The 27,135-nt window shown below is 37.0% G+C and overlaps 2 protein-coding genes across 5 annotated transcripts in view; one reads left to right on the forward strand and one right to left on the reverse strand.

Moving 5' to 3' along the window:
• Positions 1–21,426, forward strand: part of katnip (katanin interacting protein) — a 22,869-nt gene extending 1,443 nt beyond the window's left edge. Inside the window, exons 2-25 of one of the 4 annotated variants that reach the window (XM_016245485.1) lie at positions 2,602–2,687; positions 4,035–4,228; positions 4,314–4,411; positions 4,597–4,698; positions 5,622–5,723; positions 5,873–6,092; positions 6,386–6,514; positions 7,792–7,952; positions 8,079–8,152; positions 8,834–8,921; positions 9,122–9,328; positions 9,409–9,546; positions 11,574–12,417; positions 13,972–14,688; positions 15,092–15,306; positions 15,831–15,909; positions 16,866–17,043; positions 17,128–17,293; positions 17,407–17,612; positions 18,744–18,808; positions 19,842–19,952; positions 20,067–20,206; positions 20,411–20,512; positions 21,099–21,426. In XM_016245485.1, coding sequence (XP_016100971.1) covers positions 2,602–2,687; positions 4,035–4,228; positions 4,314–4,411; positions 4,597–4,698; positions 5,622–5,723; positions 5,873–6,092; positions 6,386–6,514; positions 7,792–7,952; positions 8,079–8,152; positions 8,834–8,921; positions 9,122–9,328; positions 9,409–9,546; positions 11,574–12,417; positions 13,972–14,688; positions 15,092–15,306; positions 15,831–15,909; positions 16,866–17,043; positions 17,128–17,293; positions 17,407–17,612; positions 18,744–18,808; positions 19,842–19,952; positions 20,067–20,206; positions 20,411–20,512; positions 21,099–21,278 — 4,602 coding nt within the window. In that variant the 3' untranslated portion in view covers positions 21,279–21,426. Of the gene's footprint in view, positions 1–2,601; positions 2,688–4,034; positions 4,229–4,313; positions 4,412–4,558; positions 4,699–5,621; positions 5,724–5,872; positions 6,093–6,385; positions 6,515–7,791; positions 7,953–8,078; positions 8,153–8,833; positions 8,922–9,121; positions 9,329–9,408; positions 9,547–11,573; positions 12,418–13,971; positions 14,689–15,091; positions 15,307–15,830; positions 15,910–16,865; positions 17,044–17,127; positions 17,294–17,371; positions 17,613–18,743; positions 18,809–19,841; positions 19,953–20,066; positions 20,207–20,410; positions 20,513–21,098 lie in introns of those variants that run through there. The other 3 variants (XM_016245486.1, XM_016245487.1, XM_016245488.1) reach the window with 3 other exon arrangements.
• Positions 21,427–22,786: 1,360 nt separating this feature from the next.
• On the reverse strand, positions 22,787–27,005 carry LOC107561113 (cytochrome c oxidase subunit 6B1-like). The gene is made up of 4 exons (XM_016245466.1): positions 26,854–27,005; positions 26,094–26,214; positions 23,134–23,234; positions 22,787–23,044 (listed from the first exon to the last, which is right to left on the reverse strand). Exons 2-4 carry the CDS (start codon positions 26,197–26,199, stop codon positions 22,991–22,993), a joined length of 261 nt encoding a protein of 86 aa, XP_016100952.1. The 5' UTR covers positions 26,200–26,214; positions 26,854–27,005; the 3' UTR covers positions 22,787–22,990.
• Between the last annotated feature and the right edge of the window lie 130 nt (positions 27,006–27,135).

A 27,135-nucleotide genomic window follows, 5' to 3' on the forward strand; every position in this document is an offset into this window, starting at 1 on the left:
GAAACGGTTGTCCATAAAATGCATTGCTGTTCTGTTGTAAGTAATCTTAAAGATTCCTAAATGCATCTACTTTCGGAAGGCCAAATAAAGTGCTTTTGCTTTTACTGAAACCATGCCTTCTTTCTTTGCGTGCACATTTGGGCGGCATTATGCTAATATTTCCACATAGTGAGGTAGATATGTGGGGGCGTGTTAGAACGAGCCGTTTTAGGGGGGCGTGGCAGAGTCTTAACTTTGATAAAGAATATCTCTTTGGTTTTGAGACTTTAGTCTTTGCAACTTCAGGGATCTTATCTATGCACAATCAGCTTGTAACACTCCAAAGAGAAAGGAAAACTTGAAATCGCATCATATGACCCCTTTAAATCTAGTAAAGTTTATTATCCTTTGTTTACCCAAATAGTAATTATAAAACGTTATTGTTTCCATTTTATATCCATACAGGAAGACTGTATACTGGAAATAAAACCAGAAACAACATGTTCAGACAAGGGTTTTTATTGTTAACTAAAAATAAACCATCAACAAACAGTTCTGTTACTTAAAAAAAACTAATGTTAACTGAAATAAAATATAAAAAGAACTTAAATACATTTTTGTTTTAATTAGTCACTAAGACAACCTTTCACGTTTACTGTGGAAAACTTGAAATCGCATCATATGACCCCTTTAAATCTAGTAAAGTTTATTATCCTTTGTTTACCCAAATAGTAATTATAAAACGTTATTGTTTAAGTTTATTATCCTTTGTTTACCCAAATAGTAATTATAAAACGTTATTGTTTCCATTTTATATCCATACAGGAAGACTGTATACTGGAAATAAAACCAGAAACAACATGTTCAGACAAGGGTTTTTATTGTTAACTAAAAATAAACCATCAACAAACAGTTCTGTTACTTAAAAAAAACTAATGTTAACTGAAATAAAATATAAAAAGAACTTAAATACATTTTTGTTTTAATTAGTCACTAAGACAACCTTTCACGTTTACTGTCACTTGATATACTTAAATACCTAAAACCTAAATAAAATAAAAAATTATAAAAATAACAACAATGCACAACAAAATGACTCAAACTTAAAAAAAAAATGAAAATAAAGTAATAAAAAATTTTCACAATTCACAAATGTGTTATAAAATAAATGTACATTTATGTTATGCATTTAGCAGACACTTTTATGTGACTCGCAAAAGTGGAGGAACAAAGCAAAAGATGATGATGATAAATAATAATAATAATAAAAGTATATAAAATAATAAAAAACATACAATAATCTAAATGATAAAATGACCTTTCCTTTCAAAAGGATAGCTTAAAAAAAATCTTGTAGCCTTCCTGGTCAAAAGAAAATGTTATTTATTTCTGCTAAAAGCTTATCATGATTCAGCACAAGTTTGGCCAGATAGATCTGTTACAGCATCAGTACAATGATTTACACTGATTTTACATCACTGAATTGTGATTGGATGTGTCATGTGCAGTGGACACCTGACAGAAACACACGAGCTGGGTATTGAAAAAAATCTTCTTCGCAATCAAGAGCAAAACACCTAGTTTGTCAGCTGTAAATCTTACTTACACTTTATCTTCTCTTTCCTGTGTGTTTTCTCTCTTCTCTTCTGGTTTCACGCTCCTCTCTAGTATCCAGATGCTGTGATTAAAAAACAGTGCAGATTCTGTAAGAGTCATCCTGTCTCTCTTCTTTCATGTCTGTGTCTCTTGCATCTTTCTGTTGTGACATCTTTGCTAGTTGCATGCAAGAACAAGCATATAATCCAAATGACTCTTATGAACTTCTTATTTTCACTCACAAATCAGTCTTAGACTCAAGAGTCGGCCTCACCCTCAGGCCATTCAAGATGTAGATGAATTTGGTGAATTTTGTAAGATTTGGTGAAATGTAGCATTGCATCACTTGCTCACCAATGGATGCTCTGCAGTGAATGGGTGCCGGCAGAATGAGAGTCCAACCAGCTGATAAAAACATCACAATCATCCACAAGTAATCCACACCACTCCAGTCCATCAGTTAACATCTTGAGAAGCCAAAAGCTGCATGTTTGTAAGAAACAAATCCACAATTAAGAATTTTTTAATGTTGCTATAATATCCATAATGTTGCTTTCTCCACTGAAAAAGTCATCTGGTCTGAATCAGGAGAGAAATCTGAACAGTTCAAGCACCGTTTACAAGCCAAAACAGTTTTAAACAAATATGTGGGTGTATTTTGACGTGAGATACAACATTGGGTGGGCATTCTCACTGGAGGAGGCGTTATTATGGATTTTTGTGGGTGAAGGATTGCTTTAAAGATTTTTTTCCCCGTTAAAATACTTGCTCCGGTCACAGGTTAGTATGCAGAGTCAACTTTTTGTCCAACTAATGACTGAGAGTAAACTTGTCATTATTCTTTCATATTTTTTTTGCTTTCTCAAAATTGCTAAAATAATTGTGCAGGAACCATAATAGTCAAATAAATTCTTGTAATTCCCATTCCATCCCAGTTGTCACCTCTGTCTCTCTCTGTGTAGCTTTATATATCATCTAGTGTCTCATATTGTTCTCATATTGACTGAGAGTTTGTATTGTCTGCAGGAGCTCAGGAGGAGCAGGGGAGGGAAACACTCCTCAGCCGAGGAGAAGCTGGATGAATATTTAATCAACCTGCAGCACAAAAACAGGTTTGATGACACACCCGAACACAAATGTACAAACACAGGTCAGATAACGCAAAAATAGGTTAACTGTGTGAGCCCAGGTTGAACGATATGCCTACTATTACAAGCACGGCAGGAATCGCATGCAAACGCTGCTCGTCCATGTGACGTTCTACAAGATTGGACCCACTAATGAGCCGCTCTGATTGGCTGGAAACCCGCTAGAGTGAAATTCTAACTGGCCGTGGAAACTTGTAGCATTAAGTGACGTGTTGCCTTTGAGCTCAGATGCTCGTAAATAACCAGCTGCCAGTGAAACGAAATCTCGTCTTTCTCCAGAACGCACATGATGATTCAGAAAGCTGAATTCTCTGTTGGGTAGCATTCAAACTTGTTTACGGTCTCATTGGCGATCACGGCATGCAAAAAAGTAAAATTATTTATATTTAATTTAAAATTATTAGTAATTAGTAAAATCGAGAAATATATTATTAGTAATGATTCATTTTGATGATTTTTTAAATCTGATTTTACATCTAAATGTAATATTTTACATTTATCATTTAATGTTTATTTTTAAACTATCTAATTATTATTGTACTAGCGATTCTTTATCAAGCAGATTTGCAATAATAGCTGTAAATTAGATATGAAATGAATAGCATTTTTAAAGAAAGTAATACAGAAAGATGCATTAAATTGATCAAAATGATCAGTAAAGACATTTATAATGATTACAAATAAATGCTGCCCTTAAACTTTCTGTTCCCTCAAAGAATCCTGAAAATCAAATGTATCACGATTTCCACAAAAATATGAAGCAGCATGACTGTTGTCATTGATAATGATCAGAAATCCTTCTTGAGCAGCAAATCAGCATATTAGAATGATTTCTGGAGGATCATGTGACACTGAAGACTGGAGGAATGATGCTGAAAATTCAGCTTTGATCACAGGAATAAATTGCATTTTAAAATATATTCCCATAGAAAAGAGTTATATTAAACTGTATATATTTATATATAAAATATTTTTGATCAAATAAATGTAGCTTTGGTCAGCATATGGGATGTCTCTCAAAAATATTTAAAAGATTTTACAGACCCCACAGAATTCATAACCAAATGTTACAGATTTTTACGTTTGCGAGACATAAAACCACATGCATGTGATCAAAAATGTAAGATATGTTGCTGGGAAATATATGTTGCATAGGGTTAAATGTACTGTGAAATACCTGAATAATGAAGTTAAGAATCTTTAATAGCCATTGTTTAAATACCTCTATTTCCTGCTAATTACCTGCCTTTCTCTGCCTCAGTCAATGTGAGATAATCAGCTAGTGTGTGTGTGTTTTATGTTCTCTCTCAGGGCCTTGAGAAGACTGCAGAGGAAGGACCCTCACCAGGTGGAGTTGGCGCTTTTGGAGCAAGGCTTCAATCTGTACATCAACGGCGCTCATGTCAACACTGCTAATGCGCCTCAGAACAGCCGATCCAGCAGGAAAACCGTCCAGCCTTCGGTAGCGGCCCGTCCGCCGGCACAGAGAAACACACGCACTGCAGGTAAACACTCACCCTACACTGATGAGTGGATGAGCGCAGGCTTCCCGTGACGTCTGAATGAAATAAAGCGGCCGTGTTCACATAGATTCATCCAGAGAGAGTGGAGAGAAGTGTGCGGTCGATCGACAGAAACAGAGGAGCCACACGGCGCCTGAGAAAGCACAGAGACGACGATGGGTGCAGGTACACACACGCACTGTCCAGTTACTCCTAATGGCTTCATAAGTCTCTGTTACTATCACTTGTAGTGATTTGAAGAAACCCCAAACACTCATTCCACACTAGACGTGTGCTGTATGAACTTAATTTTTTCCCTTTCTGTTTCTTCAGTATGGCACTGCATTTTAACTTTATGCACATTGCTGTAGGAATCTGTGTACATCTGCACTGAGAAAGGAAAAAAAGCGAAGATTTCACCAGAGCACAGATACTCCGATGACTTTGAGCCGTTCGAGAGTGCAGATATGGAGGTGAGAATGTCTCTATGGTTGTCCAGTTTTCATCTCAGGAATAATGTTGCATTAATGTTGCAATTACAGATTATAAGCTCCACCTGGCAACTGTGATTCTTACTTTTTAGTATTTTAAGGCGAGTTAATGTAGTTAGGTATTTTTAAAAACAATTTTTGCATTATGAGAGTTGCCATATAATAAATTATTTCTGAATTTAAAAACATCAACATTTATATTTAAATATATAATGGATAGACAGTATATTTTGTAGTTAGGTAACACTACAAGGCTTCACAAAAAGGATTTTTATTTATTTATTTATTTTTTGTCTAATTGGGCCAGTAATTCAGACTTTTATTTAACCTGTTGACATCTTCACTGGTCAGAAAATATGAGACATTTTTATTCATTTTATTTTTAAATTTGTTTACATTTTCTCATTTTAAATGTATATTTTATCCATATTATTTAATGTTTTTTTTAAATATTATTATTTATTGTGTTTTTTCACACGCATAATAATTCTTCTAATGTTAAGAATTCTGTACAGAGAAAATTAGCGATAATAGCTTGATTTATAAAGTTATTTTAATACCACAGGGAACTCCAAATTCCAAAACATCCATTTCTGTTTCATGAGCATTTCCATAAAAAACTATTTCAGAATTTCCAGTATTTCATAATTATGCTAATTTTGTATTGTGAAAACCTCTTTATGACAGTCTGAACAAATAATGAGTCACTAGCACATTGCATTGTGGGATGCAGTATTCCACTTGGGCAAATGTAGTGTGTCATCTGGGTATTTATTCCATGCATACAGAAAATTGTGTACGTTGCACATGCTAAATACTACTTTCTTTGAGAAATAGTACTTAGTATGCCATTCTGATCTCCAGATCAATTATAACGACTGTAAAACATTGTATTTGTCTGTCAGTCTGCTTACGACAGCAGTAAAGCGTCACGTTCTGTCGCCCTGACGTCACGCAGCGAGCCGGAACCTGTCGACAGGGTTCTTCTGAATGCTGACCAGGTCAAGGTGAGGAGGAAGTGTCACTGATATGAGCACACTTGAGGATATACACAATCACTGCATTGCTCTTAAAAGGATTGTTCACCCAAAAATCATGTGAAAAAATTGTGCTTCATCTTCCTACTCGATACTTGACCAGCGCTTGTGTGTTTAAGGCACTGCGACGCAGCCTGGAGGTGAGCGTCAGACGCAGCAGTCGAGACTCAGCTGGAGAGGAGTCGGAGGAGGAATGGATCGAGGAGCAGATCGAGAGAGAGGAAAGCAGCGACAGTCTCCCTGACCTCACACTTCCTGCCCAACCCACAAGCCAGCCAATCAGCAAGCAGCTCAGCCATGGTGACCTCATCATGCTGGAATTCAGCCCCTCCTCGCAAGGTAATGATTTCTGACCGCAGTCTCAAAGTAGTTTTTTTTTATTTTTTATAAATACTTGTTTATTTAAACAGTAATATTTCTTGTTTTGTTTAATATTTTTTAATAATCATTTAACATTTTTTCATTTTTACATTTAAGAATTTAAAAAATAACGATTATATATTTATATTTTCCCCCAAATTGCATGGCTCTAGTTCTGTACTTGATTTCTAAACTTGATGATGATAGATCAGTGAAAATCAGTGGTGATTTTGTGTGTGTGTGTGTGTGTGTGTGTGTGTGTGCATGTGCAGGTGGGCGAAAGATCGAACACTCTCTCTCAGCTAAAAGAAAGGACAATGTGGAGTCGTACATCCCTACCAAACCAGTCACCGTCAGGAGACCGACAGAGAGAACATCTGCTAGCAGACAGGAGAAGTCACGTATGTGCTACTCACACTTAAGGTCATTGCACACTCAGAAGACCAGACTCGTATTAGAAAGAAGACCACCAATTTCTGTGAACTTGGTGTGCAAGGATCTTTACAGTGCTTTGTGCTGTGAGACGAAGTGGATGAACTTGAAAATCGCCATTCTGGATTTTGGCGTTCGCTTGTACAGTGGCTCTGAATTGATAAAACACCTCTCAAAATGCTTGCTACGAATGCTAAAAACACAGAAAATCGAACCCGATCCGAGTTATTTTTATGATGGACGAAAGTTTCGGAGGCAGTGTGTAAACGTGATTGACACAACGTGAGGTCGTATTTATTTTTCAACGTGCGACTCGGTGTGCAATAGGGCTGTCAAAATGGCTGAAAAACTAAATTTGAATTTTGTACTTAAATATTATCAAAATTCGAATTATATTCGAATTTAAAATGCATAATTTCAGTTAAGGTGAAGAAAAGCTTTTGGCTTCTCTTCTGAGGCCACAAGAGGGCGCATCGAGCAAAATATTACTAATGCACATTTATTCAAAGCATAAGATAACATGACTATCTGTGTTAAAAGTGCATAATGTTTAAAATAATGTTTATAAACCAATTCTAATTAATTAAGTTGCTTAAACAACTATAAACAAAACAGCATCATGTATGTATGCATAGTGTAATGCAAAGAGCGGAAAGCCAATCACACAGAGTACATTTTTCATTTAAAAACATGAGATGCAGTGGGATGGGGAAAAAACCGGCCATAAAGTCTCGATATATGTTTTTTTCAAAGTTAAACTTGCATTAATTTTACATGGCTTTCTAAACATCCTTTGTGTGAGATGCTAGTGCAACGGTGATAGAGCAGCAGCGCCGCATCTAGTGGCTTCAACTGGATAGGCTAACAAAAGCATTATAATGCAACCACACTTACATCGTCATCGCATCTCATGCACCACTGATAAGGCTGCCTCCTTAACGCATACCTAAAATTTGAATGCAACATTTTTGCATTCGAATGTGGATTTTTATTTTAAATTCGACGAATATTCGAAATTCAAATTTTTTTTGACAGCTCTAGTGTGCAATGACCTTTACTCATCAGTTTATGCTTCATTAACAGTTATGCAATCATTAACCGTTTATAGAGAAATATGTACATAAAGTCTGGTCCGCATTGCAGCACGCTCCCATATAAGTTAGGATGCTGCCTTAGTAGGCCGCAAGACAACAACACGTACAGCACCAGTTCTCAAGAGACTAACATATGATTTGTCGTCTTATAGGGACGTGCAGTCGTATAGAGCGCCCCCTGTCTGCGGCTCGTAAGGTGCAGGAGGAGCGAGATTCAGAGGAAACGGCTGCCGGCGTATTTCAGGCCCTGCAGAGAGAAAACTCACCGCTGCAAACGCACCGGCAGGAGAGGAGTACGGCCCAACACATGCCGGTAGAGCTTCATTTACATCAACACATCAGTTACAGCACATATAAAATGCTTTGTCATACTCCTACATAAATAATAGATAATGTAGCCTAATTAGGATGATTAAATGTCTGCCTGCTTCTTTTTGAGGAGGAAGATGATGATGATGACGAGCAGATTCGGGTTATCAGAGCTATGCGGAGAATCGCTCTGATGGAACCAAGGTATACAGTCCTAAAGCATGTATATTGTGTTGTGGAAGCTACTTATGAAGTAGTTAAATAAAAGTTTTGGTCAGTATGATTTTTTTCTGCTTTTTCCAGGTTGCATTTATTTGATCAATATATTAAAACAGTAATATTGTGAAATATTATTACAGTTTAAAATAACAGTTTTTTTTTATTTTAATATGTTGTAAAATGTAATTTATTCTTGTGATCAAAGCTGAATTTTCAGCATCTTCAGTGTCACATGATCCTTAATATGCTGATTTGCCGCTGAAGAAACATTTCTGATGATTATTAATGTTGAAAACAGTCATGCTGCGGAGTATTTGTTTGTGGACGAACACTATACATTTTATTTTTCAGGATTCTTTGAGGAATAGAATTTTTGAAAAACAACTATTTATTTTTAATTGAAATCTCTTGTAACATTAAATGCCTCTGCTGTCACTTTTGCCTCTGCATCCTTTATAAATAGAACTATTAATTCCTTAAAAAAAACGTACCTACCCCAAACTTTTGAACGCAATGTAGTGTAAATTTACAATAAATAAAACCCAAAAACTACAGCATACAATCATTATATGATAATGACATGATAAACTGCAGCATGCAACTAAATGGTTCTATTTTGAAAAAGTTATAACACTGTTTAACACTTTTTCTCCGTCTCTCTCTCAGGCAGCAGAAGTGTTTGTTAAAGGCTCTAGAGGGGATCGATGCTGACGATCAGTCTGATGTCACCGACAGCAGCAGCTTCACTCTGACTGTGAGTATATCATGTACTGTACAGTAGACAGGTGACCTATGAATGAGAAAAGACAACATCTTAAGGTGTAGAGCCAGGTTTATGGACCATGGTAATCATTCAACCAGCTCTAACCAGCTTGATCCATCATGGCTTACTTAGTTTACCAACCGCTAGTATGTCTTTAAGTGACTAAATCTTCTCTGATTGCATGACGGCAGAGGGAAGCATCTCTGCAGGTGACGCCCACTCTTTACGTTACCATGGAGATCCTGTCAAACTGGGGTCACCCGGGTCAGGTAGGGCTCACAGAAGTTCAGTTCTTCTGTCCACAAAATCGCAAACTCTACGTGTCTCCACATGACCTGGACATTCGCAACACGGACCAGCCCGGGAATCTGGCTGCCCTCGTCAACGGAAAAACTAAAGTTAGTGGGGAAAACATACTACTGTAGAACAAAGATAATAATTGATGCAAATAATGTGTTCCATATCTGTGTGCTTTTAGACCACAAAAGAGCGTCATATGTGGGCTTGTCCGTTCCACCCACCCGTCCAGCTGTATTTTATCATCAGGAATGTGGAACGAACTCTGAACTTCAACATCTCTCAGATCAAAATGTGGAATTATAACCACAGCCTTAATGTAAGTACAGCCAAAAGTACAAGCTGATCGATAAAACAGTGTTTACTGAAAGCAAGAGCAGCACATCCATCAATCCAAATGATCAATTCAGTGTTGATCAGCAAGAATGTTTGCTGACATACTGCAGATTAAGCACTTACAAAAACTCACGATCAACACATCAGCGAGCCAGCAAATAGGCTTTCTATTTTATATATTTCTATGGATTTTTCCGACCTGACTCATGTGAAGAGAGCGTGAAGCAGCTCATGATCCGGTGTTTTCAGTGTCTCAGAGCGGCAACCTTCTTCTCAACCAATGCAACCCATGCCGAGCAACTTAAATTTGTGAATCATTGTGAATCAAATCATCTGCTGTCAACAAAAGAAAAGCTTCAAGGTGTGCCTGCAATTTTCCACCAAAATAAATGAATTGAATGAATTCTTAAATAAATAATAATTATTATTGCTATTATAGTAGTACCCTTTTGTTGTTTTACAGTACAATAGTATTATTTTAATAGTAATCAGTTTCTTTATTTAATTTGTAAAATTTAAATAGTGATAAAAAAAATTTAATAATACTATTATTGGTATTATTGCTGTCTTTGTAATAATAATAATAATATTATTAAGTACCCATTTGTTATTTTACAGTACAATTGTATTATTTCAATAGTAATCAGTTCCTTTATTGATTAGCTATTTTTTTTTAAATGTAATAGTAAAATAATGATAATAATAATTATTATTATTATTGTTGTGTAGTATATTGAATAGGGAGAAAACAGGTTTTCCTGCTGTGTAATGAGTAAAGGGAACCAGTTAAAATAAATCTTTATAGCAGTCAGAAGTAAACCTTACCTGGCCAAATGAAGGACTTTAAGAGAGAAAGCTTGGGAGGAAACAAGATCAACTTGTATGCAGTTGCTAGGGTGTTCTGGATGATTGTTTGGCCTGAATCAAGAGTTCTTTAATGTTCGTCTGTGGGGTGAAGTTGGAGTAGGTGAAGTTTTGCGTCAAAAATTGTGAGCAAACGCCAATGTAAATGTAATGAAGAGTTATTGTGCTCTCTTGCCCTATTGTAAGATATCAATTCATGCAAAAACAGAAAAATTACACACACAAGTATGACTTTGAGTGTGTGTGTATGTGGAACAGTTGGAGATTAGCTGCAGGGATTAGCTGAGTTTAGCTCCCCCACACCAGTGCTCTGTCAGTCTGATCACTGCACTCATCTCCGGCATGAACGTCTCTTTACACACTAACTGACATACAGATATGGACAGATTCAACGGTAGGGAGTGACTCGTGTCTCTGTGTGAGAGAATGTATGAGTGCTGAGATAGTGCTGTATGGATGTCCCTCCTGTATGTTTTTTCTACAGTATGTAGTGTTCGCTGAGTCAAGCATCACTATTACTATGACTTAGACTTGGAGTTAGGGGTTTGTTCAAATAACAAGTATTAGACTTTGACGCTTGGGTCAATATCACCACAGAGTGCCTTTCAACCCTCACAGTACTCAAAAATGTTGGTTTTAATTTCCCATTCGCTTTGTCATGTCATAAATAGTAGACACTCAAGTACTATAGAAACATATTAGATGAGCGCCCACACATTTTTGTTTAGATAATTATGGGTATATGAATATAAAAACTTAGCCTAATATAACACACCCTTTCATAGTCATTATAATATATCCTACATGTGTTTGTGTGTGTGTGTGTGTATATATATATATATATATATATGTACAGTGGGTACGGAAAGTATTAAATTTATTACTTAAATTTTTCACTCTTTGTTATATTGCAGCCATTTGCTAAAATCATTTAAGTTCATTTTTTTTCCTCATTAATGTACACAGAGCACCCCATATTGACAGAAAAACACAGAATTGTTGACCTCTCATTCATCCCATTAGGAACAGTTAATATTGTTTGTTTTATGGAAATTCATATTATGTTATATAAATATCCAGATGTGTTTGCACATTGGTAACACTCACATTTAATGATCTATTTGAATATGTGTGTTTTTCTGACAGGATCTGGATGTTGGCGCGCGACACGTTCGCTTGTATGTGAACAGCACTCTGGTGTTCGAGGGTCACTTGGAGAAGGGCTGTGGTAACCAGGTCTTTGACTACAGCAACTCCATTGAGCTCCAGGAACCACATCTCCCAGAGTGCAATTCTCCAAGCCCTGTCTCTTCAGGACACAGTCTGCAAGACTGCAGCCCACATGAGCCAGAGCCTCAGGAGTCGAATGCTGGTGTTTCAGTAGTAGAAACAAGCCAGGACAAATCTGACCCAGTTAACCCTGGCAGCTGTGTGGCAGAAATGCAGAGAGACTCTCTAGAAAGAGATGACTCTTCTCCTCTGGACCTCATGTTACCCGCCGGCCGGACAGAGGCAATGAAGACGGTGACCACGCAGCCATCCTCCAGTCGGATTCCACATTGGCTCCAGGCGCTGAATCGAACCGCAGCGGACGAGGCCGAAGCGTCTCGGGATCGAGAGCGTCCTCAGTGGCTCCAGTCGCAGAATACAGCCGAACCCAAATCCAAACACTCAGTTCTGCCTGACATCTCGTGCAACCCTGTGCGCTCCTGTAAAGAGGCCTCCAGCAACAAAGGCCTGCAGAGAACAGCCTCCGGCGAATTCAGTTCTGATTTGTTGGATTTGGACCCTGATCTGGGATTGAATTACAGCTTGTGGACAGAGCAAGAACCGCACTTAGAGCAGCACTTGAGCGATCGGTTGGACCAGGGTTTGGACCTGTGGGATGAGCGGTTTGAGAGGACAGAGCGGCCCATCAGTGGCAGGAGAAGTTCAGCACGGTCTGTAAACCGAACACAACCGGACCGCAGCAGTGACTTCACCTCAACAGGTGCATTTCTGGACATACACTACAGCTGCATTCTAGCCATCTAGAGTAGTATGTATGATTAGGGTTCGTTCTTTGCAAATTATAGGGCACTGAAATATGACAGAGCTTCTCGGATGGTCTATTCATGCTTTTCTGGTATAACCTTACCCACAATCCCTATTGCTAGGCAGGTTTGTGGCACTTGGTTCTAGGACTGGGTATATCACTATTCACCAGGAAAAAATAAATAATTGAAAAATTTAGTAATTTGACTCTTTTTGTGCTTTTTTTTTTAGCCTAGAGTGAATGATTGGTGCAGTTTTGACAGAAGATTTTGCAACAAATCACAATAAAGTTTGCATTATATTGCTATTGTATAGTAAAACCTACTTCTCAAAGTGGTAATAATAATGACAACAATAATTCTAATTTTAATAATAATTAAGAAATAGAATATATTATACAGATATTTTTTCATCCATGTTCTAATTTATTCAGGTTGCAAGTTCTGTTGTGCAAAAAAATAAATAAAATGAAATAAATTAATTGTTGTATTTTCATTTAATTTCATTATTAGCACCTTTTTTGAAAAAAAGCGCTTTAGTTGAAAAAGTAAAAAATTGTGGTCAATTAATTATTTTTCATTTAATCACATTTTAAAAGATTGATTAAACTGTTAAAGTTTTAGAAATAAATTTTTTGACATTTTTAATGATAAATTAGTATTAAATCGTAAAAAATATATATATATATATACACATACAGGTGCATCTCAATAAATTAGAATGTCGTGGAAAAGTTCATTTATTTCAGCAATTCAACTCAAATTGTGAAACTCGTGTATTAAATAAATTCAATACACACAGACTGAAGTAGTTTAAGTCTTTGGTTCTTTTAATTGTGATGATTTTGGCTCACATTTAACAAAAACCCACCAATTCACTATCTCAACAAATTAGAATACTTCATAAGACCAATAAAAAAACATTTTTAGTGAATTGTTGGCCTTCTGGAAAGTATGTTCATTTACTGTACATGTACTCAATACTTGGTAGGGGCTCCTTTTGCTTTAATTACTGCCTCAATTCGGCGTGGCATGGAGGTGATCAGTTTGTGGCACTGCTGAGGTGGTATGGAAGCCCAGGTTTCTTTGACAGTGGCCTTCAGCTCATCTGCAGTTTTTGGTCTCTTGTTTCTCATTTTCCTCTTGACAATACACATATAGGCCTAACAAACATGGAAAAAGACCCTAAGACCAGGAACATTATTAAAGATATGAACGCTTATCTTTGTATTGTTTTGTCAAATGCTTTGCCTCTAAAATGGTATGAAACTCCCACTACTTTCCAAGGGATAAAATCAAATTTTGATTATATTTTTATATTTGAATATTTTTTTTCCAGGGTGGTTTCATGAATTTTATGCTGTCTTAATACACCCTGCATACTTTCCCATCACCAGTGCATAGTAGAAATATATAAACTCAGATGCAGCTTATCATACTTCTCTATGAATTTATGCACATTTTTTGTTTATTTATGACTGCTTATTTTGATCTGTTTCTTCTTGCCACAGAGAAAAGCAGCCCGACGTCCGTCCGTAACAGAAGACCGAAACCTCATTGGTGCGAACCGGATGACCCGTTAATGGAATCCTGGGACTCGTTGACGAAGTTTAACCAGTGTCAGCGAGGGCGGATCTCCAACATGGGGCTGGAGGGAGATATTTTCGACGAATTTGTTCAGCGTCAGTCCCGTCCGACACCTGTCTCCACCCGACGCCCGTCTGCACTGGCGCTCCCTGATTCTGACGACCACGAAGACGACCCTCGTGACGAGGACTTTGAGATTCCGGTTCTCCCACAGGGTCGCCACCTCGGCATTAACATCCTGTCCACGTGGGGCGACCGTCACTATGTCGGCCTCAACGGTATCGAGATCTTTTCCTCCAGCGGTGAGCCGGTCACACCGATCCACATCGTGGCGGACCCGCCAGATATCAATATCCTGCCGGCCTACGGAAAAGACCCACGAGTCGTTACTAACCTGATAGATGGAGTACACCGGACGCAGGACGACATGCACCTCTGGCTGGCTCCGTTCACACCGGGTCGCAAGCACGTCATCAGCGTGGATCTGGGTGTTAGATGTTGCCTGGCGATGATCCGAGTTTGGAATTACAACAAGTCCAGGATTCACTCGTTCAGAGGAGCAAGAGAAATGGAAATGATTCTTGATGGTCGTTGTATATTCCGAGGGGAGATCGCCAAAGCTTCTGGAACACTTTCAGGAGGTACAGACCAACATCACGTTTCATACTAATTATGGGGTGTTGATTCCAAAAATAGTGGCTGTTTTGCTGAAGAACATCACACTTTCTCACTAAATACTGCATTTCGTAAATATTGCATTTTTGCTTTTGACAATTTTACAATTTGTAAGGTGGAGAAGTCTCGTGTTGTCCATTTAATTATATATATATCATTTTATATTTAATTATATATATTTACATAATTTAGCAAAAAAAATTGGAAAGTTTTTATTAGTATTTTTTTTTAACTCTGCATTAAATTTGGTGATTTTTAGGCCTTATTTGGAAATCAGCAGAGCAGATTTTTTTAAAGATGCAAAGCTGTGTAATTGATGATTAAATATTTAATGTTACTTGAACTTCATCATGGTTTCATTTTATTCAGCACTGGATCAGTTTGGTGATACTATCCTGTTCACCACGGATGATGACATCCTGGAGGCCATGGCGCAGTATGATGACACTTTTGGGAGTGAGATGGAGATGGGCGGGCCGGGCGTGGAGGAAGAGGAGCTACAGCGGCCGCGGACGGCTGACGGTGAAGGAGAGGAGAGGCCGTTCACACAGGCTGGGTTCAGGAAGGAGGACACGCACACCCGCGTATGTGATGCTGCTTTTAAAGTGCTCTTATTTTGGGCTTAATGTAAAAGTGAGATATTTTTTTATTAAAGAAATGAATTTGAGGATGCATTAAATTGATCAAAAGTGACAGTAAAGACGTTTATAACGTTCCAAAAGATTCTATTTCAAGTAAATGCTGTTCTTTTGAACTTTCTATTCATCAAAGAATCCTGAAAAAAAAAATCCACAAAACATTAAGCAGCAAACATTGTTTTTAACATTGATAATAATCAGAAATGTTTCTTGAGCAGCAAATCAGCATATTAAAATGATTTCTGAAGATCATGTGACACTGAAGACTGGAGGATGCTGTTGTGTTTGTGTTTTATGAAACCATATACTTGACATTATGAATGAAGAAAATAAAATGTTGTATTGTATAAAAAAATAAATATTGTTATAAATATATAAATGAGCCCTATATACAATTCTGCTCTTATTTTTATGCATTATTGAGGTCAAACAATATGTGAATATGAATCATGGGATGCGTTTTGCTTCAGATGGATCTGGACCACATCTCTGCAGCTGAACTGTGTGCCGAAACTGGAGAGGAAACAACAGGACTTTATACTGGCAGTAGTGAGTATCAATGAATCACAAATCTAAGTAGATGTGTGTGTGTGTGTGTATATATACACTACCGGTCAAAGGTTTGGGATCAAAACGATTTTAATATTTTTAATGGAGTTTTTAATGCTCATCCAGGCTGCATTTATTTGATCAAAAATACAGGAAAAATTGTAATATTATAATAATAATGTAATATAATTGAAATATTATTATGATGTAAAATAAAATGTTTCTATTTTAATATACTTTAAAATGTAATTTATTCCTGTGATGCGCAGCTCAATTTTCAGCATCATTACTCCAGTCTTCAGTGTCACGTGATCTTCAGAAATCATTCTAATATGCTGATTTATTATCAGTGCTGGAAACTGTTGTGCTGCTTCATATTTATTTGGAACCTGTGATACCTTTTTTCGGGATTCTTTGATAAATAAAAAGTTAAAAAAGAGCATTTATTTAAAATAGAAATCTTTTCTAACAATATACAGTTCAAAAGTTTGGGGTCAGTAAATTTTTATTAAAACTTTTATTCAGCAAGGATGTGTTAAATTGATAAGAAGTGATGGCAAAGATTGATATTGTTAGAAAAGATTTATGTTTTGAATAAATGCTGCTCTTTTTAACTTTTTATTCATCAAAGAATCCTGAAAAAGTATCGCAGTTTCCAAAAAAAATGTTGACAGCACAACTGTTGCCAACATTGATAATTCTAATAATAAATCAGCATATTAAAATGATTTATGAAGGATCATGTGATACTTTATAAATATATTATATTTTTATAACTATATTTAAATATATTAAATATATTCATCATGTAAAAAGCATTTAATTAAAAAAAGCACAAAATGCAGTTTCGTGTCTCTCGGTAATATTTCATGCATTTTCTGTAAAGTTGCTTTGGAATGATGTGTAATGTAAAAAGTGCTGCACAAATAAACATAAATCGAATTGTTTCTCTCTAGTTCTGCAGCTGAATCTGCTGTCGTCGTGGGGTGACCCTCACTATGTGGGTTTGACGGGGTTCGAGGTCGTTGGTAAGGGCGGGGACAGTATTCCTGTTGATGTCTCTATGGCAACAGCGTCGCCGCGTGACCTTAACGTCCTCCCTGAGAACAGCAACGACCTTCGAACTCCTGACAAGTCAGTGAAAGATACGTTCTGTATATGAGAATTGAGATGGAGCTGGTTTTGGGGTTTCTAAATCCAATTTTCTTCCTCTTTCAGGTTGTTTGATGGGATGAACATCACCACAGATGATAAACACATGTGGCTGATTCCCTTCACGTCCGGTTCTGATCACACACTCGCTGTACGGTTCGGCCAGCTACAGACGATCGCCGGATTCAGAATATGGAACTACAACAAATCGCCTGAAGACTCTTACAGAGGGGTGAGAGTGAAATCTGGGCTCTGTTTTTCTGGAATGGATCTTTTCAATTCAACAGGTGTGTTCACTTGTGTTTTTCAGCACACACACCTCATGTGCCCGTGTCTTTCCTCCAGTTGAAGGTTGTGCATGTGTTCCTGGACACCGTGTGTATTTCTCCAATCGGGGGGTTTCTCATTCGCAAGGGTCCGGGGAATTGCCACTTTGACTTCGCACAGGAGATTCTGTTCATAGACTACCTACAGTCCAACACGAGCACTTCCGCCCATAACAGATCAGTCACTACACCCAGCAAAAACACAGAGGACGCGCACGCTCACTGGTACAGCACCCTCTTGATATTATTACAGTAATTCTAATAATAAATCAGCATATTAAAATGATTTATGAAGGATCATGTGACACTTTATAAATATATTATATTTTTATAACTATATTTAAATATATTAAATATATTCATCATGTAAAAAGCATTTAATTAAAAAAAGCACAAAATGCAGTTTCGTGTCTCTCGGTAATATTTCATGCATTTTCTGTAAAGCTGCTTTGGAATGATGTGTAATGTAAAAAGTGCTGCACAAATAAACATAAATCGAATTGTTTCTCTCTAGTTCTGCAGCTGAATCTGCTGTCGTCGTGGGGTGACCCTCACTATGTGGGTTTGACGGGGTTCGAGGTCGTTGGTAAGGGCGGGGACAGTATTCCTGTTGATGTCTCTATGGCAACAGCGTCACCCCGTGACCTTAACGACCTCCCTGAGAACAGCAACGACCTTCGAACTCCTGACAAGTCAGTGAAAGATACGTTCTGTATATGAGAATTGAGATGGAGCTGGTTTTGGGGTTTCTAAATCCAATTTTCTTCCTCTTTCAGGTTGTTTGATGGGATGAACATCACCACAGATGATAAACACATGTGGCTGATTCCCTTCACGTCCGGTTCTGATCACACACTCGCTGTACGGTTCGGCCAGCTACAGACGATCGCCGGATTCAGAATATGGAACTACAACAAATCGCCTGAAGACTCTTACAGAGGGGTGAGAGTGAAATCTGGGCTCTGTTTTTCTGGAATGGATCTTTTCAATTCAACAGGTGTGTTCACTTGTGTTTTTCAGCACACACACCTCATGTGCCCGTGTCTTTCCTCCAGTTGAAGGTTGTGCATGTGTTCCTGGACACCGTGTGTATTTCTCCAATCGGGGGGTTTCTCATTCGCAAGGGTCCGGGGAATTGCCACTTTGACTTCGCACAGGAGATTCTGTTCATAGACTACCTACAGTCCAACACGAGCACTTCCGCCCATAACAGATCAGTCACTACACCCAGCAAAAACACAGAGGACGCGCACGCTCACTGGTACAGCACCCTCTTGATATTATTACAGTCATCAACCTTGACTCCACATATTTTCTCTCGTGTTGAGGGATGAAGTTGTTTGTGTGTGCTTTCAGGGGTGGGAACCGGAGAGATGAGTTGGCCAGTATGGACTATGAGGCTCCATTGATGCCATGCGGATGTATCCTCACATTTTTGCATACTATACGGTTCATTACAAATATAAATTTCTTATATTGTGTGTCCTGACGATACAGTCTTTAAATATGCTGTTGACTCATGTGTTAACACAAATTCAACTGAACACTAGTAACATTATTAGTCATAAATGTATTGTCAGATTTCAGCTATCTATTAAAATAGATTATTTTATCCATTAAAAGAAAATACCTTAAAAACTGCCTGTATGTATAATATTTAGCCTTTATTAGATAAAATAATCTACTTCGTGTGTATTTCATTCATTCTTTCTTTCATTTATTTCAAAATAATCAATAATTTTTTTTATTATCTTACTATAGATAGAGGATATATTAAAAAAAATCTAAATGATTTCAAATAAATTATGATACAGATAAATAATAAAGATGATCTAAATTGATTATTTCAAATAAATATTCATGATTTATTTTAGAAATTATTAGTGCTGTCAAACGATTAATCGCATCCAAAATAAAAGTTTTTGTTTACATAATATATGTATGTACTGTGTATATTTATTATCTGCATATAAATACACACACATGTATGTATATATTTAAGAAAAATGTTACGTTTATATATTAAATGTATTTATATATGATTATATTAATATAAATATATACATGTAAATATTTTCAAAATATATGCTGTATATGTGTGTATTTATATATACATAATAAATATACACTACACACATATATTATGTAAACAAAAACTTATTTTGGATGCGATTAATCGTTTGACAGCACTAGAAATTATACATAAATAAAATATTACAAATAATTAAAAATAAATATAAACATTTTAAATAATATAACAGTTATAATATACTTGAATTACTTTTTGCCATAATTGCCAATGTATAGCTGATACATTTGATCAAACATTGGCAAGTATGTAACAATTCAGCAAAGCATTACAAAAGTTCCATTCTTTCATTGATCCACAAATTGTGATAATTTCGGTGTGTGTTTGAGATCTCCTGAGTTTTTCCTTGACTGATTTTGTGTCAGTTATCTTCCAGCTGCAGTTGTTGACGACGTGGGGCGACCCGTACTACATCGGCCTTAATGGACTGGAGTTCTATGACCAGAATGACCAGAAGATCCCGCTCAGTGACAACAGTATCCTTATGAGCACACGCACACAGAGCGATCAATCAAGGATCCACACACACAGCACTCAACAAGACTGAGACACTTTACAGCTCAAAGCATTTTCTTTCATTCGTCACACAGACATCGCTGCGTTCCCTGACAGCGTGAATGTGTTAGATAACGTGTGTGGTGACGTCCGCACACCTGATAAACTGATAGATGGGGTCAATAACACACATGACGGGCAACACATGTGGCTCGCACCGGTGCTGCCTGGGATGGTGAGGACAAACTGTGTGTGTGATTGTGTGACCGTGGGTTTATCAGCTAAGCTCCACCCACTGATTACTGTTGTAACTCCAAACAAGCTTTACAGAAGAAAATCCCATAGGAATCATCAGGACGTTTCCATAAACAGTGTGATTTTCAATCAAACGTGCTCCTCAAGTGGTCAGAATTTGATCTTATTGTTGCATCTTTTCCAGGTGAACCGTGTCTATGTCATCTTTGACCAGCCTATGACAGTCTCCATGATTAAATTGTGGAACTATTCCAAAACACCTCAGCGAGGAGTCAAGGAATTTGGGGTAAAACACACACATGCACACAAATTAGTGTGTCATTTAAATATTGTACTGCAAAATGCTTGTAATATGCACTTCCATTCAAAGGTTTGGGATCGGTTTTAAGTTTTTTGAAAGACTCTTCTGCTCACCAAGCCTGCATTTATTTGATCAATAATACATTAAAAACAGAAATATTGTGAAATATTTTTACAATTGAAAATAACTGTTTTCCGTTTGAATATATTGTAAAATATCATTTATTTCTGTGATCAAATCTGAATTTTCAGCATCATTACTCCAGTCTTCAGTGTCACGTGATCTTCAGAAATCATTCTAATATGCTGATTTGCTGCTCAAGAAACATTTCTGATTATTTTCAATGTTGAAAACAGGATTATTTGAATAACGTTTAAAAGAACAGCATTTATTTGAAATAAAAACATTTTTTTATCCTTATAAATGTCTTTACTGTCACTTTTGATCTCTTTAATGCATCCTTGCTAAATAAAAGTATCTAAGATCATCACACAGAATTATGTGGAATGCTTCTCAAATGTAAGAAGTCAGTGTTTTGTCTTTCTGTATCAGATGACCTTTGTGTGTTTAGCTTCTAGTCGATGACCTGTTAGTGTATAACGGGATTTTAGAGTGTGTGAAGTACGCTTCGCGGGGAATTCTGCCAACCCTGGATCCTGTTGTTCCTTACCACACCATACAGTTCACAGACAACGCGCAAATCACACACCGGGAGAAGAGCACTATTATCAGGTACACACACTGCATTTGATATTTCTGTGGTGCTTTTTTGTTTAAAGCAATTTGAGCAACTTTTTTTTTTTCAGAAATGTGGGTTTTTCTATTGCATCAGGCAGGAAAAAAAACTTTTTTTGTAAGCTCTATTTTTAAGATAAATTAAACACCCACATAAATGCATTAAACACACACACAGCTGAATGTGAGCACTCAATGCCAAACCCAGACAAAACACACATGCATAACATGCAATTTTATATGCAACTTTACCTTGAAAGAAAACTTCTTAGAAATGGTCATTATTATAATGGGGTTCAATGCTTCTAGTGTTGCAGAAATCATTTACAGCAGCATAAACTGAGATTGAGGTTTGTATTATCATCATAGCTACAGATTTGATTGCTGACTAATCCTAATCTTTGAGCAAACTGGACCTTCAGTGGTTTTCGTCAAGAGCTTAATTCTAATAGCTCTAGCGGTTGCTGTGATTTGTTGATCATAATAAGAGTGATCTTGTTGTGACATTCAGACTCAAAATATTTACGAGTAAAGTTGAAAAATGTTTGGATTTACGACTTGCAATGTAAAGCCTAAAAATGAAAATTTGCTGAAAATGTACTCACTTTCAGGCTATCCAAGATGTAGATGAGTTTGTTTCTTTATGAGAATCGATTTGGAGAAATGTAGCATTGCATCACTTGCTCACCAATGGATGCTCTGCAGTGAATGGGTGCCGTCAGAATGAGAGTTCAAACAGCTGATAAAAACATCACAATCATCCACACCACTCCAGTCCATCAGTTAACATCTGGAGAAGTGAAAAGCTTAATAGCCTAAAATAATATTTGCTTTCTCCAGTGAAAAAGTCATTTCTGGAATCAGGAGAGAAATTTTTTGACTGGAGGAAGCGGGATTATAGACTTATTAGCATTATTATGGATGATGTATTTTGGCCAGATGAGATGGTTTAAAGTTACGTCTTAATGGATTTGTTTCTTACAAACATGCAGCTTTTGGTTTCACAAGTATTACTTCTGGATTATTGTGATGTTTTTATCAGCTGTTTGGACTCTCATTCTGACGGTACCCATTCACTGGTGGGCAAGTGATGGAATGTTAAATTCCTCCAAATTTGTTCTACATCTTGGATGCCCTGAGGGTGAACACATTTTCAGCAAATTTTTATTTTTTGGAGAACTATTTCTTTAAAAGGGAGAAGATCGTTTGACCAACATGTTAAATGTTCTGCTCGTGGTTATCTAGTTTACTTGCCACTAAATGCCTTAAAAACTTTTTGAACTTTACCAAACCCACTGCTTTAGTTCTAAGTTCTTGCTCTCAACCTGGTACCTTGTAAAGACAATTTTGTATGCAGGTGAACTTATGCACTGTGTTTTTCTGTACAACCCAGCCATTATGACTGTAACAGCCAATTTTCTGCTAAAACCTTTTGGTTTTGTGTAATATGCATTGGATGCCAAACCAAAATTACTGTTGTTGTTGACAGAGACTCCATGAAGCACGCCACAAAAGAATCGCATTTCAAAGCCTGAGAGATTTTAATGCAGAATCTGCAATACTTTCATTTAAATAAGGAATGACATTAACAATCTATCTCATCCTCCAGCCTGACAGAAGCATTTTTGGACAAACATTGATAAAGCCCTGCTCGGCTGGGGTGAGACGATACCACAGACAGATGCATTTCGGTTCCCCTGATGCAGTGCTTTGGAGAATGTGCCATCTTCAGAGCTTTCCCGGAAACGTTCCATCTTCCCTCTGGCTGTCCCATTTCTCGATCTGAGCAAAACACCAAAATGTTGAGAGTAAATGATCTTTATGCACAATTCTGATGCTTACATCGATATAGGGGATGAAGGAATATTTACCCAGGAAAGAGGACAGAGAGATTTGTAGACCCTCTTGTACCAAAGTTCTGGAGCTGTGTCGACACCTTTGGCATCCAGAACTTTTTGGCAGCGATAATAATCTGTACATAAAATAAATAGATTCTCATAGATTACTATGTTTTTTGGACATGGTACCATAGTATTTCTAAAAGGTAAATTACTGTTTTTACTATGTATATAATTTATTTTTAACATATTTGGGGTAACATGTTTCTGAAAGTCTCACCAAGGCTGCATTATTTGATTAAAAATGCTAAATTTGAATAAATAAAAAATAATGAAGTAAAGTATTTTCAGGATTATTTGATGAACAGAAAGTTCAAAGTATAAGGATTTGAAATAGAAGTAATTTGTAACATTATAAATGTCTTTACTGTCACTTGTGATCAATTTAATGCGTTCTTACTAGGGCTGTAAAATTGATTAATCGCATCCAAAATAAAAGATTGTGTTTGCATAATATGTGTGTATTGTGTATATTTATATGTATATATAAATACACGCAAATACACACACACATATATATTTCTTAAATATATACATAAAAATAAATAAACAAATATTATGTAAATAAAACTTTTATTTTGGATGTGATTAATCGATTTGACAGCACTAGTTCTTACTGAATAAAAATATTTGTTATTTAAAAAAAAAAAAATCTTGCTGACCCCAAACTTTCAAACAATAGTGTAGGCTTACGTTCATACTGAATTGTAATAATCAAAATTAAACCAAAAGTGGTTAGCATGTGCGCTTATTTCCGCCACGGAATTTGAAAAAATAGTTGCGATTCAGAATTGCGAGGGGGAAAAAATAATTTTGTGAGATAAACAAAGAATTGTGAGGGGAGAAAAAACAAGATTTGCAATTACCATTTTTGCTGTATTGAATGAATAAGCTTCCATGTTGCAAGTTCAATAGCGAACCAAAACATCGCGGTTGTCTAAGCAGGTGACCATAGCAACAGTAAACGGTGTATTCAAAAAAATGTTTTTAAACGTTTCTAAAAAGACAATTCAAATTACTGACATTAATTCCTTTAAAATGTCGACCCACCTGACCGTCGTTTCTATAGATATGTTTCCATTACCCTATTTTAATGCGCATTTTGAAGTGTCGAATGAGAAACGATGGAAACGCCGAATTTTGAATAAAAATCCCTTAATTCGCAAAAAACGTTTTTACGCTCGCTTGAGGTGGTTTTTGACTTGTGCGAAAAAGGATTGATGCGAATGATGGGAGATAGAAATGCATTTTGCGAATAAATTCCTGGTCGCCGTGATTTTGCCAAGTAAGACATGTTCCTGGATCAACATTACTTTCCAAAAATATAGACTTAACCCAATCCCCACCCCTAAACCTAACCCTACCCATAATTTATTCCTAAAATCAGTGTGAAATGATCAGTGTTGGGGAAAGTTACTTTTAAAAGTAATGCATTACAATATTGCGTTATGCCCTAAAAAAGTAACTAATTACGTTACTTAGTTACTTTTTAGGGAAAGTAATGCGTTACATTACTTTTGCATTGCTTTCGCGTTATTTTTTAAATACGAGCATGGCTTGATTGTTTTTAATATAAGAAGTTCTATTTATAGCAAATGTAAAAGCCCTTTCACACCAAAAAGTGTAATGAATAAACCTCAGGCTGAAGCAAAAGTAAATTCACGTCTGTACAGTAGAACGCAGGAGAAGAAACACTCTTCAGCAATAAAAAAACAATGAAGCACAATTGTTAGCTTATCTAAAATCATTTTTGCTTATTAGTACGGTTGAACTGGATCATCAAAGGTCAGCAGCAAAGACATCGGTTAATAAAATGGGATTAGATACATTTGTGTTATTTAACATATTTAATTATTGCAGGTTTGCCTCATATTCTGAGTTTGTGTTTCGCTGTTTTAATTCATTTTGATGAATACTAAATCAGTTTTTGTGAGTGGGATGAACTAATGCACATTCACATTTAGTCTAGAACTACAGTAACATGTTCACACAGCGCACACAACTCCTCTGTGCTCCTGATTTCTCCCAACATGGGGACAGGAGACTTGTCAGTCAATAAATGGGAAACAAAGTAACTGGCATTACTTTTTGAAAAAAGTAACTCAGATATTTTCTTGTAAATTAAAAAAGTAATGTTACTTTACTAGTTACTTGGAAAAAAAGTAATCTGATTACATAACTCGCGTTACTTGTAATGCGTTACCCCCAACACTGGAAATGACAGCTGATTAACAAGGGTGTAGAAGCACCTAACCCTGATCATAAGCCTAAAACAGATATTTCCTGAAAACTGATCCCTCAATTCTGATTGGTTGATTGGAATGATGTTCCAGGATCAACAAGGATGTTGATTCAGGAACATGTTGTACTTGGTGAAATCACGCTCACCTAAATTCCTCCAAGCACATCAAAAAAGTCATGTGACTTTGCGCCATGGGCCGGCAAAACCTGACTAACCAGCGGGCCGATCTCATTCACAGCATCTGAACTGTTGTTATGGTCATTCGGAAATGCACGAGCAACGTCTGTCATCAAAGTATTTCTGTATAATTGCCTCCCTGAAATGTCTTACACGACTGCATTCCCAAACAGCGGCATCCACCTCCGAAAGCAGTGAGCGCATTCATTGCGTTTCGTCTGCTCGCTCTGAGGCGCAAGTCATTTATTATATATGAAAATGATTATATTCTCCTACTTTTCCTAGTGGTTTAATAGTGTCAGTTTATCAAGAAGAGACGATTTTGTTCTCTTTGACTTGTTGAATGCAAAACTTTCGCAAATGTTTTATGCGATATTCCCGTTTTGCGCATAAGTTAAATGCGCAACTTTGGATAGAAACCCGGCTAATGATTATTGCACCACCACAGGACTTTCAGCAGTGGATTACACGCACTTGGATACTCATACTTTGTCCTTTAGTTGAAATGACTCACCCAGGTAGTTCTGCCAGCAGTTTCTCGTCTGGTTCTGGTTCGGGAAGCGGGCATCGAACGGCGCCGTGCGGTACTGCTCCAGCTTCTGCTGAATGTCCTCGGCCATGACTCGCGCGGGTCCCTTTAAGACACATGCAGATTGAGATAACTGCATTCTCTTGAAAAAGAACCCCCATCTAAGACGAGGAGGACCATAACGGCATACCACCCTCCTATAAGTATCTCGACACTAAACGATCTTAAATAAATGCATCTATCATTTTCACCAATAGATCATTGATTTGCAGCGCGCTGCGCAATACCAAGAGATATTTCAGAAAAATGCCCATATGTATGTCCATAACTCTACCTTATACGCATCAGAGTGCGCTTCATTTCATCATGAATGAATAAATAAATATATAACATGGGTTACTAGACTAATGTATTTATATTTGCTCTATATGATAGGCTAGATATAGAGGAAAGGCCGTGCGCGCTGAGGAATAAAACGATATACGTTCATTTATTTCATTAAGATTACAATAGCGCATCTATCAAGGTGTTATGTTTCATATATTAGTCCATTAATACGGTTATTCGTTTTGTATTTCAAATAGATCCAAAACAGTAGATGCCTTCGGCATTGAGATCATGTACACACTTTCGCTTTTACTATGAGAACCAGTATCCGATTTCACAGAATAATACATGTATTTCAGTTGAACGCGTTAAATGACCACAGGCAATAAACACATTATTGTGCCAGTGTGTGTTTTACCTGTCTGAGGCGGCTGGCTGTTCAGAGTGACTTCTGTTCAGTGACAGACGAGCCTCATTCACTAGCTGTGTGTGATAGTAAGTGCACTCGAGCGCTGGCGTGCAGTCTGTTGCGCACGGTATGGCGGACTCGGGTCACATTGAAACGACTGAGATGCGATAAAGGATGCGATGCGCTTCGCAAGACAAACACCAGGCGCCAGCTCATGTGCATATATACATAAATATAGCAAATACATAACCTAATCATGTATTTATTGTACGTGAATGCATGCAACCTTCA

The sequence above is a fragment of the Sinocyclocheilus grahami genome, unplaced genomic scaffold (genome assembly GCF_001515645.1).
Source record: "Sinocyclocheilus grahami isolate Dianchi unplaced genomic scaffold, SAMN03320097.WGS_v1.1 scaffold758.1, whole genome shotgun sequence".
Lineage (NCBI taxonomy): Eukaryota > Metazoa > Chordata > Actinopteri > Cypriniformes > Cyprinidae > Sinocyclocheilus > Sinocyclocheilus grahami.

Coding starts and splice junctions, on each gene's coding strand:
- LOC107561113 (XM_016245466.1), bottom strand. CDS start 26,199: ATGGCCGAGGACATTCAGCAGAAGCTGGAGCAGTACCGCACGGCGCCG. Junction 23,235..26,093: donor CTGCTGGCAGAACTACCTGG/GTGAGTCATTTC, acceptor TTTTATGTACAG/ATTATTATCGCTGCCAAAAA. Junction 23,045..23,133: donor CTCTCTGTCCTCTTTCCTGG/GTAAATATTCCT, acceptor TGTTTTGCTCAG/ATCGAGAAATGGGACAGCCA.